The 22,186-nt window shown below is 41.3% G+C and overlaps 1 protein-coding gene across 4 annotated transcripts in view; it reads right to left on the minus strand.

Annotated features, from left to right (window-relative positions):
• The window catches only part of TIMM44 (translocase of inner mitochondrial membrane 44), an 822,359-nt gene that overhangs the window by 728,744 nt on the left and 71,429 nt on the right, over positions 1-22,186 (minus strand). For all 4 annotated transcript variants that reach the window (XM_073594831.1, XM_073594823.1, XM_073594814.1 and 1 more), the window contains one exon: positions 19,288-19,392. In XM_073594831.1, coding sequence (XP_073450932.1) covers positions 19,288-19,392 — 105 coding nt within the window. The remainder of the gene's footprint in view (positions 1-19,287; positions 19,393-22,186) is intronic.

The following is a 22,186-nucleotide window of genomic DNA, read 5'->3' on the forward strand; positions in this document are numbered from 1 at the left end:
TCTCTGCACTTTCTACAGTTCCCCCGACACCCTTTTGGAGAACTGGTGCCCAAAACTGAACTGCATATTCCAGAGGAGGTCTTACTAATGATTTGAACAGGGGCAAAATTATATCTCTTTCTCTGGAGTCTATATCTCTCTTAATACAAGAAAGGCCTTTGCTCGCTTTGGAAACCGCAGCTTGGCATTGCATGCTATTATTGAGCTTATGATCTACCAAAACCCCCAGATCCTTCACCACGCATTCCCCCAGTTGTACTCCCCCTAGCATGTAGGATGCATGCATATTCTTAGCCCCCAAGTGCACAACTTTACGTTTCTCAACATTAAACCTCATCTGCCACATAGTTGCTCAATTAGACAGTGCATTGAGGTCGGCTGGTAAATTGGAGACATCCTGTAAGGACGTTATTCCACTGCATAGCTTGGTGTCATCTGCAAAGACAGAAATGTTACTTTTGATCCCAGACCCAATATCATTTATAAAGATATTAAAAAGTAAGGGTCCCAGCACTGAACCTTGGGGTACACCACTGATAACCTTAGACCATTCAGAGTAAGAATCATTAACCACTACTCTCTGAATTCTGTGTTTTAGCCAGTTTTCTATCCATTTACAAACTGATATTTCCAACCCTCTAGACTTTACCTTACACATGAGCCGTGTGTGGGCAACGGTGTCGAATGCTTTTGCCAAGTATACCACGTCCACAGCCACCCCTCTGTCCAAGGTTTTACTTACCACTTCATAAAAAGAAATAAGGTTTGTCTGACAACTTCTGTCTTTCATGAATCCATGCTGTCCGTTGCTTAAAATGTTTTTTTCCAGCAAGAACTCGTCTATGTTGTATTTTATTAAATGCTCCAGTATCTTCCCGACTATAGAAGTTAAACTAACAGGTCTATAGTTACTTGGTAAAGACTTTGATCCCTTTTTAAAAATAGGCACCACGTTCGCCCTGCATACTATTTCCGTCATTAAGGAGTCCCTAAAAATTAGATACAATGACTTTGCAATTATAGAGCTCAATTCTTTTAGGATCCATGGGAGGATGTCATCAGGTCCAGGTGCTTTATCCACCTTTATTCTGTCTAAATATTTCTGGACCATATCACTTTTGAGCCATTGTGGATCATTCGGGGCTGTGTCACTACCACCCCTAATATGGATATGAGCTCCCCCATGCTCTTTTGTATACACAGAGCTGAAGAAAGTATTTAATAAATTTGCCTTCTCTTTGTCCCCAGTCACCCCACTCTAGATTATTTTGTAAAGGGCCTACATGCTCTGACCTGACCTTTTTACTATTAATATATTTAAAGAATGTTTTGGGGTTTGTCCTATCTTTTGCAATCTGTCGTTCGTTTTGAATTTTTGCATCCTCGATTTCCTTTTTACATATTCTGTTAAATTCTTTGTAACGTTTAAACGACACTAGTGTTCCTTCATATTTATATTTTTTAAAAGCGCTTTTCTTATTGTTTATAGCTTCTTTAACTTTGATCGTGAGCCACATAGGTTTTGTTTTTAGCCTTTTAACCCTTTCATGACTAAGCCTATTTTTGAAATTTGGGGTTTACAAGTTAAAATCCGTATTTTTTGCTAGAAAATTACTTGGAGTTCCCAAACATTATATATATTTTTTTAGCAGAGAATCTAGAGAATAAAATGGAGATTGTTGCAATAGTTTATATCACATGGTATTTGTGCAGCGGTGTTTTAAATGCACATTTTTGGAAAAGGGACACTCATGAATTTTAAAAAATCCAAACAGTAAAGTTACCCCAATTTTTTTGTATAATGAGAAAGATGATGTTACGCCGAGTAGATACCAAACATGTCACCCTTTATAATTGCACGCACTCGTGGAATGGCGACAAACTACGGTACCTATGAATTTCCATAGGCGACGCTTTAAATTTTTTACGGTTACCAGGTTTGAGTTACAGAGGAGGTCTAGGGCTAGAATTATTGCTCTTGCTCTGACGATCACATCGTGTACATATGCGGGCGCGACTTCCGTATGCGTCTTCTTCGCTTCGCAAGCTCGCGGGGACAGGGGCACTTTAAAAAAAAATTTTTTTTTTTATTTATTTTTATACTTTATAAATTGTGTTTAAAAAAAATTTTTATTTTTTTTTTTTTTACTTTTATTGCTGTCACAAGGAATGTAAACATCCTTTGTGACAGTAATAGGTGGTGACAGGTACTCTTTATGGAGTCCCCCGATCCCTCCTTTGCACTTCAAAGTATTCAGATCGCCGAAAACGGCGATTCTGAATACTGTATTTTTTTTTTTAAAACCGGCGTCATTGGCAGCCGAGTAAACGGGAAGTGACATCATGACGTTGCTTCTGCATTTACATTAAGAGGGCTGGAACGAAGCCGCCCACAGCTTCGTTCCAGCCTGCCCACAGCCGCCGGAGGCAGCCGATTGGACACCGGGCCTCCCGATCGCATGGGAGGCCCGGTAAGAGCGGCGGGAGGCGCAGGGGGGGGATGTCCCCTCCCGCTCCTCCGGTATAACAGCTGAGCGGCTTTTAGCCGCATCGGTTGTTAAACTCGGGTAGCCGATCGCCCGCTGTAAATTACGGTACCGGGATGATGCCTGCAGCTGCGGGCATCATCCAGGTATAACCCCAGAAAGCCGAGTACGCATATCTGCGTACGGTCGGCAGGAAGGGGTTAAACTTATTGCACATGGGAATATACTTTGCAGTGAGGTCCCAAACAAACAGTCTTTTTGAAGAATTCCCATTTCTGTTCTATGTTTATCAATGCAAATATTCCCTCCCAGTCTATATCCTGGAGAGCAGCCCTCATCCTTGGAAAATTTGCTCTCTTGAAGTTAAGTGTTTTTATCTTTCCGGTATGTATTTCTTGTTTACAGTTAACATCAAATGAAATCATGTTATGATCACTGCTACCCAGGTGTTCCTTTATCTGGACATTAGTAATAAGCTCTGCATTCATTCCTAGTTGGGGCCTCAATAAATTGGACCATAAAATTGTCCTGTAATAGGTTTATAAATGTTTGCTCTTTAACTGTCACAGCAGTGCCATTACTCCAGTCAATCTCTGGGTAGTTAAAATCCCACATTATCACTGTCCCAGCCCTTTCCATCTGTGCAAGGAGCTGAGTCTCCACCTCCTTGTTAACATTGGGTGGTCTATAACAAACTCCAATGAATAACTTTGAACTACGCCCATCTATATATATGCAGTTCCACCCATAATGCTTCATACTCATCACACTCTCCATCAACCAGGTCCTCTTTCACACTTGCTTTGAGATCACTTCTCACGGAGACAGACCCCGCCACCTTTCCTTTTTACCCTGTCTCTCCGAAAGAGTGCATAGCCAGAAATATTAATAGCCCAGTCATGTGAGGATTGAAGCCAAGTTTCAGCAATATCGATTACATCATAGCTCTCCTCATGCACCAGAGCTGCCAACTCACCTATTTTGCTTGGCAGACTTCTGGCATTAGTGTAAAAACACTTTAATGCATTATTACATTTTGCTCTGGTGTTTTTCATATTTTTAGTAGTACAAATGGCACTATAGTTTCCAATGGCTGTTTGCAACATGGGAAATTTCTTGTCACCTGCCATAACCCTCCACCCATCTATCCCCATTCCACCCTCCATTAATGTCTGACCCCTAAGTGACCTGTCATTCTAGTTCACCCTCAATCCTAGTTTAAATACTCCTCCAGCCTTCCCATAAACCTCTCCCCCAGCACAGCAGACCCCCTTCCATTAAAGTGCAAACCGTCTTTAGCATATAGGTTGCACCCCAATGAAAAGTTAGCCCAGTGCTCTAGAAACCCAAATCCATCCTCCCTACACCAGGTCTTTAGCCATGCATTCAGCTCTCGAATTACCCCCTGCCTTTCCTGTGTTGCGCATGGCACAGGCAATATTTCAGAGAATATCACCTTGGAGGTCCCTCCCTTCAACTTGCAGCCTAGTTCTTTAAATTTATTCTTAAGGAGCCTCCACCTTCCATGTATACTGTCATTGGTTCCAACTTGGACCAAGACAGCTGGGTCATGCCCAGCCCCTCCCAGTAATTTATCCACCCGGTCCACCACATGCCGAACCCTAGCACCAGGGAGGCCGCAAACCATTGGGTTGAGGCAATCCTGGCGACAAATTATTCTATCAGTCCTTCTGATTATAGAATTCCATATAACCACCAACTGTCTAGGCCTACCTGCACTCCCCTCACCACCTCTACTAGATGGCTGCTCTACTGGCTGTTAGGGGTAGCAGTGACATCTAGGGCTGCCACCTCCACATCTTCACCCAACTTGGCAAATTTGTTTTGATGCACAAATACAGGACTGGTCTTCCTTTTCTGCAAGCCCATTCCACTCCCTCCAACTACATTAACCCATCTTCCTATCTGATAATCCTGACTTGCCCCTGCACCCTCCACATCAACCCCACTAACCACCTGCTCAGCGAGCAGAGGACCCCTTTCAAGGTTGTCCTTTCTGCCCAGTGTTGCAACTTGCTCATCCAGATCTCTAATGCGAGCTTCCAGAAGGGCAACCTGCTCACATCTGTCAAAGCGGTATCCATCCTGGAGCTGTTGCACCAATTTTGCATACACGTGGCACACTGTGCACTGAGCAAAACCTTCAACCCTGCTAGCACTCATTTCCCAGCTACAATACAATTACTTAAAGGAAATTTAAGATGTTACTTACAGGTTAGAAGACTCCTGTCTTAACTCCTGGTTATTAACTCTCCACTTTAGTTCAAAGTTCCACTTATGTTCACAAAATCCACATGCAAGCCACAATCAGGGAGAAAGCTCCTAGGGGAGTTTGTATAGATACTTTTATACACCTGTGAACAATTAACCACCCCCCTTAATTAGCAGGAAGAAGAAGAAAAAAAAAAAGCTGTTTAAAAAGTGCACTGCTAGGTGGCACTGATGAGGCACTGATTGGCACCACTGGTGGGCATTGATAGGTGGCACGGATGTATTGTGGGCACTGATTGGTGGGCACTGTGGAGACTGATTTGTGGCACTGATTGCTGGCATTGGCAGGCGGTACTGGTGGGCAGAGGCTCTTCCGTTTTGGGACCGATGTCCCTGCAAACAGAAGCTGGCGATTTTCTTTTTTCAGCGTGAGAAGAAAAAAAGCCAAACGATTACCGAGCCTCTGTTTACATCACGTGATCAGCTGTCATTGGCTGACAGATAAACATGTGGTAAGGAGCAGAGATCAGCCCCTTACTCGGATCAGTGATCACCCGAGTCTCATTGACTCGGGTGATCACAGCGCACGTCCCCTTCAGGGAGGCGTGGCCCGCTTTGAAAGGGGAGGACATCAATAGACGGTCTCCCGGCAAAGCAGATCCGCACTGTAGCCGTCATACGGCTATAGAGCAGATCTGAAGAGGTTAAACGTTAACACCATATATATGTAAAAATTGAGGATAGACCATCAAATATAAACTGCAAAAAACCATAAATATCGGAACGTAAAAGTCCACTGTAAAGAAATTAGTGAACAATACACTAAAACTCTAAAAGTCCATGTGAAAAAGTGTAGATAGATAAATAAATCTTGCTGGACTAGAATTCAACTTCCAAAACAAACATTTATAGTGCGTGAGAAGTGATATAAGAAGCCGCCACCAATAACACTGAGGCTTACAAGATTGAATGACTCAATAAGGCACAGTGAACATACACCAATGATTGGAAGACATCAGCCAATATGAGAGACAATATCTTTGCAGGGGGTACACATTTGCAACTTGGCTCTTTCTCAAAGTGGCGATTTCTATAAGTGGAATGCACTTCTGACTCTGCACTTATCACTCATCTGACTATCGGATCTGAAAATATCATCTTTGTTCTCCCACAGGTATGCTCCTACTGCTGCAACTCCAGCTAGAATCGCATTAGTGAAAACTGTCTCCTATGTCTCTTAACTCTGGTATGCTCCTACTGCTGCAACTCCACCCAAAAACTGAAACACTGCTATCTTTTTTCTTATGTGTCTAATAATGCTGGTATGTTATTTTTACTTAACTGTCTGTAGACATGTCCATATTACAATGCTTTATTATCTCCCTTGTCTTACCCAAAATTACAGCCCGTTTAACTTTAGTGCCCTCTTGTTAGTCTGTTTCTGACTTAAGAATTTTGCCCTGTTAACCAGCCAAGCTTTATAACCTCTTGATTGCTAATTGAAATCCACCCACACCCTACCCCTATCAGTATGTATATATATATATATATATATATATATATATATATATATATATATATATATATATATAAGCTTCTCTTGGGGGAAGCATTTGCAGGGGTTACACATTTGCAACTTGGCTCTTTCTCAAAGTGGCGATTTCTATAAGTGGAATGCACTTCTGACTCTGCACTTCAGCGAACGCACAAAGCGAAGGGACACAAGATAAACACTTTGAAAAACAGCACACAGACATCAGGTGAACTTGTTTACTCCTTTAGCTCTTTTTCCTTGTAACATGCATACTCTACCACTGCTTTTGACAACTCAAATATATATCCGTCATTTCTGTCCTGTCCTTATTACTGCACCCACCAATTCCTGCTAATTCTAAATCCACACACACTAAAAATCTCCAAGACCCTAGGGCATGTCCCTTCATATAAATCCCACTCCCATATTACCTCCCTCACCCTCTTGCTTCTCCTAACCTCTGGAGATATATGCCCAAACCCTGGGCCTCCATCATTTAACTGTACCCCATGCACCCATCACCCTGCACCCTCTGGCAGCAGCCGCAATCAACACAATTTAGTTTCCATTTCTATTCTTCCCAAGACCAGACTCCCTTTCTCTTATGTCCTTTGGAACTCCCGCTCTGTTTGCAACAAACTCCCCTCTCTCCATGACCTCTTTATTGCCAACTCATTTAACCTACTCGCCATTACCGAAACCTGGCTCCACGAATCTGACACTGCATCTTCTGCTGCCCTATCCCATGGTGGTCTTCTCTGGACTCACTCCCCCAGATCCAGCGGACGTAAGGGAGGTGGTGTCGGAATCCTTCTAGCCCCACATAGCACCCTTTCAGGTACTTCAGCCACCTCCCTCTCTGTCACTCTCCTCTTTCGATGCACACTGCATTCGTCTTTTCACTCCAATTTCTCTAAGGATAGCTGTGATCTACAGGCCCCCTGGACCAGTATCAACCTTTCTTGAAGACTTCTCTGCCTGGCTACCCTACTTTCTTCTGAAATTCCCACAATCATTCTCGGGGACTTCAACATCCCTATCAATACTAACACTGCTTCCACTTCCAAACTTCTTAGCCCAACATCCTCCTTTAACCTGAAGCAGTGGATACATGCTCCAACTCACTCAGAAGGCAATATCCTTGACCTCGTGTTCTCTCACCTTTGCACTCCATGCAACCTCTCCAACTATCCATTGCCTCTCTCTGATCACCACATTAGTTTCACTCTCTCTTTCCTTCACCTCCTCTCCCTCCAACCACCTTAAAGTTACCCGCAGAAACCTACGTCATCTCAACCCTTCTCTTCTCTACTCTATCAACAACCTCTATGACAAAATCTCACCCCTATTCTGCACCAACCTAGCCACTTCTGTGTACAACGCTTCACTTCTAGCCTCACTAAACTCACTGACCCCCCTCACTACACACAGAATCAAGCCCAGACCCCTTCAACCTTGGCAAACAGATGATACTAGAAGTCTGAAAAAACGTAGTCGTGCTCTTGAGCGCCTGTGGCGTAAGACTAAGTCCCAGAGAGATTTCAACCAATATAAATCTGCCATCCAAAAATACAATTCCAGCCTCCTCTCTGCCAAGCAGACCTATTTTACCACTCTCATTAGCAACTTATCCTGTCCCCGTCAACTCTTCTCCACCTTCAACTCTCTACTTCGTCCTCCACCGCCAACTCACTCACTGCCCAGGAGATCGCCAATCACTTCAAACAGAAGATTGATACTATTCGCGCAGAGATCTCTACTGTGCCGACACCCTTCACGCTTTACACTTCATGCCCACAAGCACAATTATTATTTCCCTCTTTCAACCCCACCACTACAGATTAAGTTGCTAAACTACTTGCTAATGCTACAAATGCTACGTTCACCCTCTGGCCCTATGCTACACTCTCTAACCCACATCTTCAATCTCTCCCTCTCTTCTGGCATCTTCCCTAACTCTCTAAAACATGCACTTGTCAGACCCATACTTAAAAAGCCCTCACTGGACCCATCCAATCTTAACAACCTACGCCCCATCTCCTTGCTCCCCTTCTTATCCAAACTCCTCGAACGCCTGGTCCACAACCGACTGAGCATCCACCTCGCTGATAATGGCCTTCTTGATCCCCTTCAGTCTGGATTTCGCCCTCAACACTCCACAGAAACTGCTCTCCTAAAACTAAAACGATCTACTAACGGCCAAAACCAAATCGACACTATTCTGTACTCCTACTCCTGGACCTCTCTGCTGCCTTTGATACGGCTGACCACCCCCTCCTCAAAAAAAAACTACACGCCTTTGGTCTCCATGACTGTACACTTCGCTGGTCCTCTTCCTACTTATCCAACCGCACCTTTAGCGTTTCTTATAACTCTACTTCCTCCTCTCCCTTTCTCTGTTGGGGTCCCTCAGGGTTCTGTTCTTGGACCTCTACTATTTTCAATCTACACCGCCTCCCTGGGTCAACTGATAGCCTCCCATGGCTTCCAATACCACCTCTACACTGACGACACCCAAATCTATTTCTCTACCCCTCAGCTCACTCCCTCTGTCTCCTCACGTATCACTAATTTACTCTCAGATATATCAGTCTGGATGTCACACCACTTCCACAAACTCAATCTAGCCAAAACCAAATTTTTCCTCCCCCATATGCCTCTTCCCCTGATCTGTCTGTCAAAATCGATGGCACAACTATAAGCCCATCCCCACATGCCAAGGTTCTAGGTGTAGTCCTAGACTCTGAAATCTCCTTCAAGCAATACATCCAATCACTGTCCAAATCCTGCCGCCTCAACCTCCGCAACATCTCCAAAATACGCCCCTTTCTAACCAATGACACAACAAAGCTCTAAATTCACTCGCTGGTCATCTCTCGCCTCGACTACTGCAACTCCCTTCTCATTGGCTTACCTTTACATAGTCTATCACCTCTTCAATCCATTATGAATGCCGCTGCCAGACTCATCCACCTTACCAAATCGCTCTGTGTCTGCCACTCCTCTGTCAATCCCTCCACTGGCTTCCGCTCGGTCAAAGAATTAAATTCGAAATTCTGACAACTACGCACAAAGCCATCCACAATTTCGCCCCCAGCTACATCACTAGCTTAGTCTCTAAATACCAACCTACTTGCTCTCTTCGTTCCTCTCAAGACCTCCTGCTCTCTAGCTCCCTTGTCACCTCCTCCCATGCTCGCCTCCAGGCCTTTTCCAAAGCCTCTCCAATCCTATGGAATGCCCTACCCCAATCTGTCCGCTTATCTCCTACTTTATTAGCTTTCAGACGATCCCTGAAAACCCTTCTCTTCAGAGAAGCCCATCCTACCCACACCTAACAAATGTGTTTTCATTTTTTTCCATCAGCTCATCCCCAACAGTTACCTTTTGTTTCCACTTGACCCTCCCTTCTAGATTGTAAGCTCCAAGGAACAGGGCCCTCTGATCCCTCTTGTATTGATTTGTATTGTAAGTGTACGGTCTGCCCCCATGTTGTAAAGCGCTGCGCAAACTGTTGGCGCTATATAAATCCTGTATAATAATAATAATAATATCTTTGTAGATGAAGCTCGTTGGTCGTGCCTACTGCTCCCACTGCGTTACCATCTGGATTTTTGTGTTTCATTGTTTTTTTATTAACGTTTTCACAAAAACAAAGAATGAATACATCCATATACAAATACAGCTGTCATACATTATATTACCTTTTGAAGGTTTCCAAGGAAAAGAGCTGCATCACAGTTTAGATTTTACAATTAAATTTAGGTGACTAGATTGTTTTAAACCACTGTCAAGTGTCGAATATAGGGCGGACAGCGGAACCCCCCCCCCCAGACACCCCAACTGGGAACAAACTGTGCCCAGGGAGAGGGTATCCACCCACCACCCCTACACCTACGCATCTGGGGTGACAAAACAATTGCCTGTTTTCTATAAAACTTCATTGCAGTTAGTCTACATTATAGGTGCATATGGATATAATTCAGAAGAGAAATAAAGAATAGGATGTAGAGCAGGATAATAAAGTAGGATGGAAATTTAGTCAAGCGTAAACATAGTTAAAGTGGAGTTCCACCCACTTTTACAACTCTTCAGCATCCCTCACTAAACTGTGCACTGTAAACGAATTGGATATTTAAATTTTTTTTTTCTCAGCACCTACTGTATATCTGCTGTATTCATTTTTCACTTCCTCCTCCCTGGCCGCGGCCCATCGCATCATTTCCTGTTTGCAATGCCTTCTGGGAAGGGGCGGCAACTACCTCTGACACTGCCATTGCTATGGAAACCTGACCACCTGAAACCTATTACACTGCTTGTGCTGCACTGAGCATGTGCAAGATCTGCAAGGATGAGATCCAGGAAGAAATACAGTCTGGCTTCAGATGCCCACACTTAAGATGGCCACGGCCTGCTGTAAGTTTATAAAATAACAAACTACTGCTATAAACTAACAAAACAGACCTTGGTTTACAAACTAACTTTACTAGAATACATTAAGCTTGTGTATTATAGGGGTATTTTTATTTAAAAAGTATAATTTCGGCCGGAACACCACTTTAAACAAAAAATAAAACATTAACAAAAAAAGAAGCACAAACATAAAATTACCACCATTTTAAAAATGTATCTGTATCAGTCTATCAATGAGGAGTCTCTGGAAATCTTGAAGACCCTGGTATCCAGTTAACCTGGAAATTTTTCATTGAATTAGACGAATATGCAAAAAACTTTTCATAAAAGGTATTGAGTGTTTACTGTATTACATCATTTATGCTAGGTATATTGTCTGTTTTCCACTTCAAAGTAATAGATAGGCGTGCTGCTATCAAGATGTAGATGGTTATGCATCTGTATTTCATGGGTACAGTATCGATCCCTAAGTTGAGAAGGGCCAGAGCAGGTGTGGGGGTAAGAATGATTCCTGTGATTTTTGCTAGTAAAGAGAAAACTGAGTTCCAGAAACTCTTCACAGACTTACATCCCCATAATATATTAAATATCGTTCCTTTAGAGCCACATTGTCTCCAACAAGTCATTAGTACGTTTGAAAATATATGTGATAATCTCATTGGCGTTAGGTAGCTTCTATATAATATTTTGAGAGACGAGTCCCAATGGTTAGTGTAATGAGAATAATTATAGTTAGATTGAGTAGCTTTGAGCCAGTCTGTTAGAGCAAACTTAGTTTTAAGATCTCCCTCCCAGTTTAACATGCTCATAGTTTTAGTTTGGGTGTGTGTGTTTTGCAATTTTTTGTAGAACCATGAGAGTCCTTTAGGTTTGATAAAGGAGGTGGTTAGGTAGTTCCATATGTCTGGTCTTAAGGTAACAAAGGTATTTGGGTTTTTGATGTGGTAGTGGTGTAATTGGATATTTGCGTACAATGGTATTAGTGGACTTTTGGCTATGAATTGGGTATATGTAGTATTCTTAGGGAAAGTTTTCTCATCTATTTTTAATGAGGGGATGAGATATTCGTACATACCTAGGGTGATGTCTTATGTAAGGATTTGCTGCTATCAATTTGTACGTTTAAAGTCCTCCACGCGGTCACCATTGCGTCAATAGAAGGGAATTTAGGATAATGTAATGGTCTAGATGTTAACGTAGCTAATAGAAGTGATGGTAGATCTGTGTGTGACTATTGCTCATTCTATCTGTACCCATAACTTATCTGTTGTCTGATTGAACCATGACTTAGCCTGGTCCAGTAACGCTGCAGTATAATATTTGCATAGGATTAGGAAATCCCGTTCCTCCTCTCCTGTCTTTGTTTTTGTAATATAGAGTATGAGAGTCTCGCTAGTTTACCAGCCCATACAAATTTCCTTAAGAGTTTGTCAACCGTAGTAAAGAAGTGTTCAGGCAAAATGATAGGAATAGTTTGGAAATAATATATTATATTTGGCAATACATTCATTTTGAAAGCGGCTATCCTCCCTAGCCAGGTGAGTTCGTGTGACGAAATATGTGCTAGGTCATTCTTTATTGTATTTATTAGGGCAGGGTAGTTATGGTCGAATACAGAGCTGGAGGGGTAGGAGAGATTTATCCCTAGGTACTTCAAATATTTTGTGGCCAATTGAAAGGGAAATTTAGTCTTCAATATATGAAGCTTATTGTTGCGAATGTGTATAGGAAGAATAGAGGATTGGTTGATAAGTTTTTAATATGAAATATTTCCAAATTCGTTAAGTAATTGTTGTGTTCTATCAAGAGAAGTTGCTGGTGAGGTTAAGGTCAATACCACATCATCCGCAAATAATCCAATTTTAGGGTCTATGTCTGATACTTTAATGTCAGTAATGAGGGTGTCTTGTCCGAAAGCTTCCGCCAGGGGCTCCATCACCAATTAAAAAAAAAAAAAAACAGTGGCGATAGGGGACAACCCTGGCGAGTTCCATTTGTTATATAGAATTTATCAGACATGGCGTTAGAAGTATATACTTGTGCAGTTGGGACCGTGTATAATGCAGAGATGGCTGAATGAATAGGGCCCCTAAGGCCAAACTGGTTGTGTTGCATATAGGTACCCCCAGTGAACCCGATCGAATGCTTTTTCAGCATCAAGTGTCAGGAACACTGTGGGCACCTTACAAACTGAGAAGATTGAACATTCTTCAAGTTCCATCTGGGGCCTGCCTACCTTTCACAAATCCCACTTTATCTGCTTTTATTATTAGGTGAGGGGTTACTTCTGCTAGACGGTTAGCTAAAATTTTTGAGTATACATTTAAGTCTGTATTAAGAAGGAATATGGGCCGAAAATTGAGGGGCATCTGTTTTTTTTCCCTGATTTTGGGAGGGCCACTATAACTGCTTGGAGCATTTCTTCCGGGAATGAGGTAGAGGTAGTAGCTTTGTGGAAGAGTTTGTTCATATATGGCACTAGGATGTTTGAGAAAGCTTTATAATACTCTGAGAAGCCATCAGCGCCTGGTGATTTATTGTAAGGTAGGGATTGTATGGCTTGAGAGATTTCTTTATCTGTGATGGCAGACTTTAGGTAGTGTAGCTTTTCATTGTCTAGGGAAGAAAGGTCGACAGATTGAAGAAAGTCGTTAATCGCAATGTCAGTAGGTTGGGATCTGACTTTAAATTATATAGTTGCTTATAGTATTTGCAAAATGCATTGGCTATATCTAGGGGGTGGTATACCGTTTTTGACGTAGTGGGATCTGTAATGTGTGAAAGTTTAGATTTTTGCTGTTTCTTGCGGATGTAGGCCGCTAAGAATTTGCCAGCTCTGTTTCCTTGGGTGTAGTAAGTGGCCTTGAATCTCTGTAGGTGAAATTGATGTTCTGAAATTAAGTACGATCGAACCTCCTGTCTGGTTTGAATCAATACTGAATATACCTGAGGAGAGGGATTAGATTTATGCTGCATTTCAAGAGATTTGAGTTTAGTCAATAATGTGGTCAGTACCTGTAGTTTCCTCTTTTTTTCCCTTGAGGCTGCCTGGAGAAGTAGGCCCCTGCTATACGCTTTGTGCGAGCACCACAAAGTGAATATGGTAGTATCTGGGGTATCATTATGAAGGAAAAAAAAAAATCTTTGATCTGATCACGCAATCTGTCCCTATGTTTGGGATTAAGTATAGATATGTTATTGCGCCACAAATGCACTGGTGTCGCAGAATTTTGTTCTTTAAGTGAAAGCGAGACAGACCAAGTAATTGAGTGAATTTTAGCTGATAATACATTATTAAGAATAGACAAGTCAGATGCAAATAAATCGATTCTTGAATATGACTTGTGGGGAGCTGAATAGTAAGTAAAATCTTTTTCCCCTGAGTTGACAACGCCATAGATCATATAAAAGTCGGATGAATGTAAGAAGGATTGGAGTTCGCTACGTGTTGAGCAATCTAAGTGCTTATTGGGTACACAATTGAAATCACCATAATATAGTACTAAACCTTTCTTAACATTGTCAACCTTTTGACAAGAATATGCAAGAAAGGTAATTGTCTACAGTTCGGAGCATATAGGTTCATTATAGTATACATGGTATTGTTTAATTCACAAACTAGTATAATATATCTCCCTTTTTTATCTTTTATCAAATCATGCAAATGAAATGCTACATTCTGATTAATAGCAATCAGCACTCCGCATTTTTTCTTTGGGCCAGAGGCTGTAAAGACCTGAGGAAACATTTTGTTCATGCATAATGGGTGTTTCCGTTGAGCAAAATGAGTCTCCTGAACGCATTAAAACATCACTCTTTAGGGTTTGCTTGTTGCCACATGGCCCTCCTTTTAAAAGGGACTGTTGAGACTGTGAGCATTCAAAGTCACAAAGTTAAGAACCATTGATCCGGAATGAAAGATTGCTATGTATAGGCAGTTTTAGAAATCGTAGTGAATGGTCATGCATAAGAGTACCTGTAGTTGAGGGTATAATGACCTTAGAAAAGGTACATCCAACTGCTTGTAGTGGCATTGAGAAGCAAGTGAATTCCATGAGGTTGTCAGATTGACCATGGGTAGTTGTCGGTGGTAAAATAAAAAAGAGAAAATAAAGAACGTCAACAATCAAGAAATGTAGCATAAAAAAGCAAGGAAATAATCCTCAATGTGGGAATAATATAGCATAAGCTCTGTGTCCAGCTTCGACCCTTGTTTCAGGTCAGTAAACATCCTTTAGAAGGCTTAACATATGGAGTAGATGAGCAAAGTCAGGTTTCATTGCTTGATTTCCATTCAGGTGATATGCGTCCAGGGGCTTTGGTGCTAGGTGCATCATCTCCATCAATTGTGAGAAAACCCCATTTTTTTGTAAGTTGAAGACCTTCCTCCAGAGATCTAATGGCGTATGTGCGGCCTTTTTTGGTAACAAGGAGCTTAGTGGGGAAGCCCCATGAGTATGCAAGTTGGTTTTTGCGCATTAACTTTGTAAGTGGCACTAACTTTTTCCGGGCCAGCATGGTGTGCTGGGAGAGGTCGGCATAAATAGCGATGCTTAAGGATGGGGCAGTGGGGAGTTTTGTCTTGCAAACCACATCAAGTCGTCCTTTACGTGGAAAAAGTGTATGCGAGCTATGACGTCGCGTGGGATTTTATCTGGTAGATGCTGTGGCTTAGGTAGCCTGTGCGCCCGATCCACTATAATTTCACCATTAGGTGTATCGGGAAGCAGATCCTGAATCAGTTGCTGAACATAACGTCGGATGTCAGAAGGAGGTACAGATTCCGCCACCCCACGCAATTTTATATTATTTCTGCAAGATCTGTCCTCTAAGTCCACCATTTTGTTTTTTAAAGCCTCTAATTCATCATCTTTCTCGCTGTGTGCGTCCACTAGTTCGTTATGAGCAGTCGTGAATTCTGCCATTTTGTCCTCTACATGGCTGACTCTCTCTCCTACTTCTGTTATATCCGATTTCAATTGTGAAACACAATCCATAAGATCTCTGTGCATTGATCCCCGCAGGGACACCAGCATCTCCTTCATTGTGGTGTCGCTAAGGGGTTGCCCAGTGGTTGGGAACTCATGGATTTGGTCATAGAACTCAGTGGTGCTATTCTGGGATATGTAGTCCTCCCTTTCTCCTGCATATGTATGGGTGGAGGAGCGGTTGGGAGCTGCCTTTTGTGGGCTGTGGGTAGGTGTATTGCAGAGGGATGAGCGGCTGCTGTGGTTTGGAGAGATAGATGGGGGTATGCTTGTGTCTCTCCTGTCACCTCGTGTGTCAGTCTGCCTGGCGCGCAGCTGCCTGTGAGCGGCGGCGCCATCTTGGGTAATCGGCATGCTGGCAGAGCCAAAAAAGTCCGTCAATTTACGGGGGCCCCCTTGGGGTTTTCTCTTACCCATCCCTTTTATGAGGTTGGCGGGGTTCTCAGACACCTGTGTCTTGTGTTTGCCGGCGTTCTTAGTCGCTTCGTACGGGCCGTTATAGCTGGAGAGCACGGAGCTATCTCCTTATGCGGCCATTTCCTTCGGTTGCTGGCCACGCCCCCTACCATCTGGATTTTTGAAGTGTTTGTATTTCTACCTAAATGTGAGTGTAACCATTCATTTTTATATTAAATCTCCTGTTAAGTGGATTCACACTATGTGATTTTTTTATTTCCTTTGACCTTTTATGCATGTATCCATACCACGATTAACTTTGGAGCCTCTCTATATTTGACCTGGGTCCCCTGGAGGAGAGTGTACTTACAATACATCATATTGGCTGATGTCTTCCAATCATTAGTGTATGATCACCGCAAAGTCTGAACGACTCACATAGACTTTTAAAGTTTTAGTGTATTGTCACCAATTTCTTTACAGTGGACTTTTACGTTCAGATATTCTTTTTTTTTTTTGCACTTCATATTTAATGTATTTGTCATATGTCAATTATTGCACTTTATATTTGATGGTCTATCCTCAATGTTTATATATGGTGTTAACGTTTAAACTAGAGGTCGACCGATATGGGTTTTTCTCTGGCCGATGCCAAAGCCGATATTTAGAAATCGCGGTGGCCGATGGCCGATATATGATGCCGATTTTTTTGGGCCGATATATTAGGCCGATTTTTTTTTTTTTCCCTTCATCTCATAAAATCTAACAGTTAGACCCCTTTCACACTGAGGCGTTTTTCAGGCGCTTTTGGGCTAAAAATAGCGCCTGTAAAACGGCTCCCCTGCAGTCTGTGTGAAAGCTCGAGTGCTTTCACACTGAGGCGATGCGCTGGCAGGATGTTAAAAAAAAGTCCTGCAAGCAGCATCTTTGAAGCGGTGTATACCGCTCCTCCACCACTCCTGCCCATTGAAATGAATGCGCACCGCTGCCGAAGCGCCTGCAAAGCGTTTCGGCAGCAGCGCTTCAGGGGCGCATTTAACCCCTTCTTCGGCCGCTATCTGGGTTATAAGCGCCCCGCTAGCAGCCGAATAGTGCCGCTAAAATGACGGTAAAGCGCCGCTAAAATTAACAGCGTTTTACCGTCAACGCATGCCCGCTCCAGTGTGAGAGCAGCCTTAAGTAATAAGTGATACAGAAAATTTTTTATATTTAAACATTTATTAAACAAGACAAACCTCCAATCAGTTCACTTGTATGTATAATTTAGATTAAAAAAAAATAACAACGATATCTTAAATATTAAATACACAAAAACAGGTAATCAAAACTTTTGGACGAAAAAAAATGGGCTAACTTTACTGCTTTTTTTTTTTTTTTTATTTCATTAGTGTATTTTCTTTAAAAAAATTGCGTTTGAAAGACCGCTGCGCAAATACCGTGTGACATAAAATATTGCAACAACCGCTATTTTATTCCCTAGGGTCTCTGCTAAAAAAAAATATATATAATGTTTGGGGGTTCTAAGTGATTTTCTAGCAGAAAATACAGGATTTTTACTTGTAAGCAACAAGTGTCAGAAAAGATTTAGTCTTTAAATGGTTAAACTGAAAACTTCTCCACGGAGTTCAGTCTATTGATAAAAGAACCTGAAAGAGATACAATGTATCTTATCATCAGACTTGGCTGCCCAGAGGAGGAGAGAAGAAAACTTCAGACAACTTGCAATTGACTTCTATTACAGAAGTCATTTGCAAGTCCCGCTGAATCGGCTTTTTTTATCAGCACAATCGGCCGATGCCGATTAAGTTAAAAAAGCCAAATATCGGCCGATATATCGGTCGACCTCTAGTTTAAACGTTAAGCATCCTCATTTGGTTTCATTTCCATACTGTTTATTAGCGCTGCACCTTTATTCCCAAATCCATATTACAGGCAAAACCTTGCAGGATCTAGAGTCTTCTTTGCGAGGCTCGGGTACCATTTATCCAAGCATAAAAGCCTGTGTCAAATGGATCCGATCGGTTAATCCCTCGATTCATTTTTTGAACCATTTGTGGGACTAGAGACCTGGAGCTCAGAGAGCTCAAAACAAACCGTGCCATTCACCTTGCTTACTGGTAAAAAAAAAAAAAAAAAACCTGAAGTGCTTCCTGTATGGGAGGGGTTATATAGGGGCTCACTTCCTGTCAATAAACCTTTGGTCTACCAGTGTCCATTCACCTGGAGATGAAGTATAACCCAGCAGGTAAAGAATATTAGCCTGTGTCCCATGATGTATGAAAAAGAAACACGGTATTAATAACTGGGGTATGTAAACTTTTGATCAGGGCCGTTTGGGCAGTTTCTGTTGCAATTATGATTTAAAAAAAAAAGAGTAAAAACACAGTTGATTGATAATAAATGGCTTCATCCAAACACTAACCATGAGTGAAAAGAAAAGTTTTGCAGGAATACAGGATCCATGCCTCCCCTACTGACAGAACAGCAATATGCCTTGTTTACATAGGCAGACTGCCGTTCTGTCACAGTCGATTGAGGAAGGCAAACAATAAAAATAAAAAACGCCCCAATAAAGCATGATCCAATTTGCTCCAGCAGGGAACAAATTCCTTCCCGATAACCTAAGAGGCAATCGGATACTGCATGGATCAACTTTACCTATAAATATTATCCAGTTATATTATGTACATAATATGTAAAGAATCCAGGCCTTTTTTAAAGCAATCTACTGAGCTGGCCAGAACCAAATCTTGAGGGAGTCCATTCCACATTCTCACAGCTCTTACTATAAAGAAGCCTTTCCATATTTGGAGATTACATTTCTTTTCCTTTAGACATTCCAAGCTGTTAAGTGCTCTCCTTTCTCCCCTGCAGTAGCTGCTGACCGACACAGGGGGATTACTTGACCAGACAGGAGCAGGCTGAAAATAGTTAAGTAAATACATCTTTCTTAAACAGGCTAGCCAACATAGGTCTTAGGAGGGTAAAGAACATTTTATGACTACTAAATGTGTAAAGGAAGCCTGCACTTCTGTTGACATTACACAGAAGGTGCACACCTGCAATGAAAGGCTGGATAAGGCGAGTGCAGCACTGACAAGAAAATCAGGGAGGATGTAAAGCAGGAGTATATGAATTGGCTACAACATGGTAGATAGTATTGAACTAATACAGTCTATTATAGCAAAGTTCAAATGTGTTTGTGCTTTATTTTTCTTGCGTCTGTGTGTCACTTTACCTGTTTAAGCTGTGGCGCAGGTAAATACATCCGAGTAGTGTTATTACTGCTGTAAGGTACAACGTGCCAGAAATTTGCAAGATTTTTTACAGTGGGCATCCATACCTAGAATAATAGCAAGAGCAGTGTTAGCCACATTTATATAACATATTTCATCAAATGTATTATTTTATTTAACTGCAGCATAACATTGACACTTGGTGGACCGTGAGACAGGCAGCATTGCAATTATCCTTTTTCATAGAAAAGCTATTGTAAAAAAAACATTTTTTTTCCTTTGCCTTCTGTGACAAAACGCAGGTCAGACCACTGCCATCTTTCACCAACTTGTGACAAGTGGCCGGTCAACTCACACCATGCCATCACGCATACGCAACAATGACACTCCCAGCCAAAGATTTTTCAGCTTACCACAATCTAAAAAACAGTCAAAAGCGATTGTCACAGGGTTTAGTTAAAGCGAAGTTCCATCCATTTAAAATGTCAGCAGCTACAAAAAAAGTGTAGCTGCTGACTTAATAATCAGACACTCACCTGCCCCACGACTATCTGCCCCTCCAACGAGGGCTTCATTTGCAGGCAAGTTTCACATAATGTGCTAGTATGCGATACATACTCGCTCATTAAGACTTTACTTTGCAGGTCACAAGAAAGGAAAAAAAAAAAAAAAGGCAGCAGTGTTTACTTCCTATTTAATATCTTCAAATATTTACAGGTTGCATTCTGGAAACTGGTAGATTGTCCAGCATTGAATTTCGTGTGCAGAGATACCAAACATGGGATCTCTCAGATAGCCGTCTCCTACCTGTATACGATATCTATTACATTGATTTGTTCTGCATTTTCTTCTCCAAACAGAATATTGTGTCATGTCCCTGTCAGATTTAATGAACGATGAGTAGATTTTAAAATTGTGAGTGAGACAGAGGTCCCTGAAAGTTTGCCTTATGCCTGAATGGCTTTTACAATACCCTATAGCAGTGATGGCGAACCTTGGCACCCCAGATGTTTTGGAACTACATTTCCCATGATGCTCATGCACTCTGCAGTGTAGTTGAGCATCATGGGAAATGTAGTTCCAAAACATCTGGGGTGCCAAGGTTCGCCATCACTGCCCTATAGCCTTGGGTAGACATTTTACGGCATGCTGTGTATTCCTGACAATTGCGCGGTCATGCGACACTGTACCCAAACAAAATTGAACGTCCTTTTCCCACAAAATTTAGCTTTTTGGTGGTATTTGATCACTTCTGCAGTTTTTATTTTTTGTGCTATAAGCAAAAAAAGACCGACAATTTTGAAAAAAAAAGGAAAATATTTTTTACTTTTTGTTATAATAAATATCCCCAAAAAAATATATAAAAACTAGGGCTGCAACTAACGATTATTTTCATAATCGATTAGTTGGCCGATTATTGTTTCGATTAATCGATTAATCGGTTATAACCTTAAAAAAAAAAAGTGTGGCTATAATTTAGTCAATATGTAAAGTTTTTAAAAAAGGCAATTTATTCTGAAATATCTCTATGCAGTGGTAAATATAAATAACCAACCATATGGTTAGGGAGCAAAATATCTAATCCACTCTGAGGATAACAGACAGAAGAGATATACTGTATATACTGTTAGAGGAGATATACTGTTAGAGAAGAGATATACTGTACATACTATTAAAGGGAGAATCTGATAAATATTTTCAGACTCAGGGATCAAATGTCTTCCTTCAAAAAAAAAATTTCATTTTAAGAACGTTCGTTCGATTTTCTAATCGTTAGTGGGGTCAAGTCGAGGTTCATTTTCAACCACAGTGACGGGAACATTTGGAAATAGAAAACTTCTTGGTCAAAGGAATTTTCAGACAGTGGATGTGATTTTCGTTCAGAAATTACATTCATTTTAAAAACAGAATGTTAAAAACAAGTGAAAATTTCAAACAACATTCTTTCATTCAGCAAATGTACAAAGATTTTTTGTCTGAATATTCTCGTCTGAAAATTGATCCATGTGGACAGCATAAGGCTCTGTACACACCTTTTGATCTGTTTCTGCTGTGCTTTTTGCTGTGCGTTTTGATTTTTGCACACGTGATTTTGCGGCGATTTGCGTTTTTTTGGCCAATTTGTTGTTGGGCAGATTAAAAAACACAAATTGCTGCAAAAATGCATTAAATGCTTTTCTGCAGCTTCTCCATTGAAGTATATTGAACCAAAAGAGCACCGTTTTTGCGTTAAAAAAAAAAGTCCCTGACCCTTTCCAAATACGCAGCAGCTGAAAAAAGCATAGATGTCAACGTGTCCCATAGGAAACCATGTAAATGAAGTGTAGTGCGCTTCTGCAAAAAAGCACCAAAAAACACATAGTTGTGAACGAGGTCTAAGACGTTTAGTAACATAATGGGGTTAAAAAAACAAAAATTAGCCCTTTATAGTAAAAAAGAAAAAAAAAGCAGATAATTACTACTGTAAGGGGTTCATTTTTTACTGTAGAACTGTGAAAGTAACATCTACAGTAGCGATTATTTGCTCTTTTTGTACTATAAAGGGCTCGTTTTAGTTTTTTTTAACCCCATTATGTCACTGGCCGATTAACCGATTATGAAAATAGTAATCGATTAATTTCATAATCGATTAGTTGTCGATTAATCGATTAGTTGTTTCAGCCCTAATAAAAACTAAACTAAAATTTCTTCCTTTTAGTTTAGTCCGATATGTATTCTTCCACATAAATTTCTGGAAAAATCACAATAAGCATATGTTGATTGGTTTGCACAAAAGTTAGAGCGTCTACAAAATAGGGGATAGATTTATGGCATTTTTATTATAAATTTTCAGACACTTGACACGATTTTGGGACCATTGACATTTACACAGTGATCAGTGCTATAAACAGCCACCAATTA

This window comes from Aquarana catesbeiana, linkage group LG01, assembly GCF_042186555.1.
Source record: "Aquarana catesbeiana isolate 2022-GZ linkage group LG01, ASM4218655v1, whole genome shotgun sequence".
Taxonomy (NCBI): Eukaryota; Metazoa; Chordata; class Amphibia; order Anura; family Ranidae; genus Aquarana; species Aquarana catesbeiana.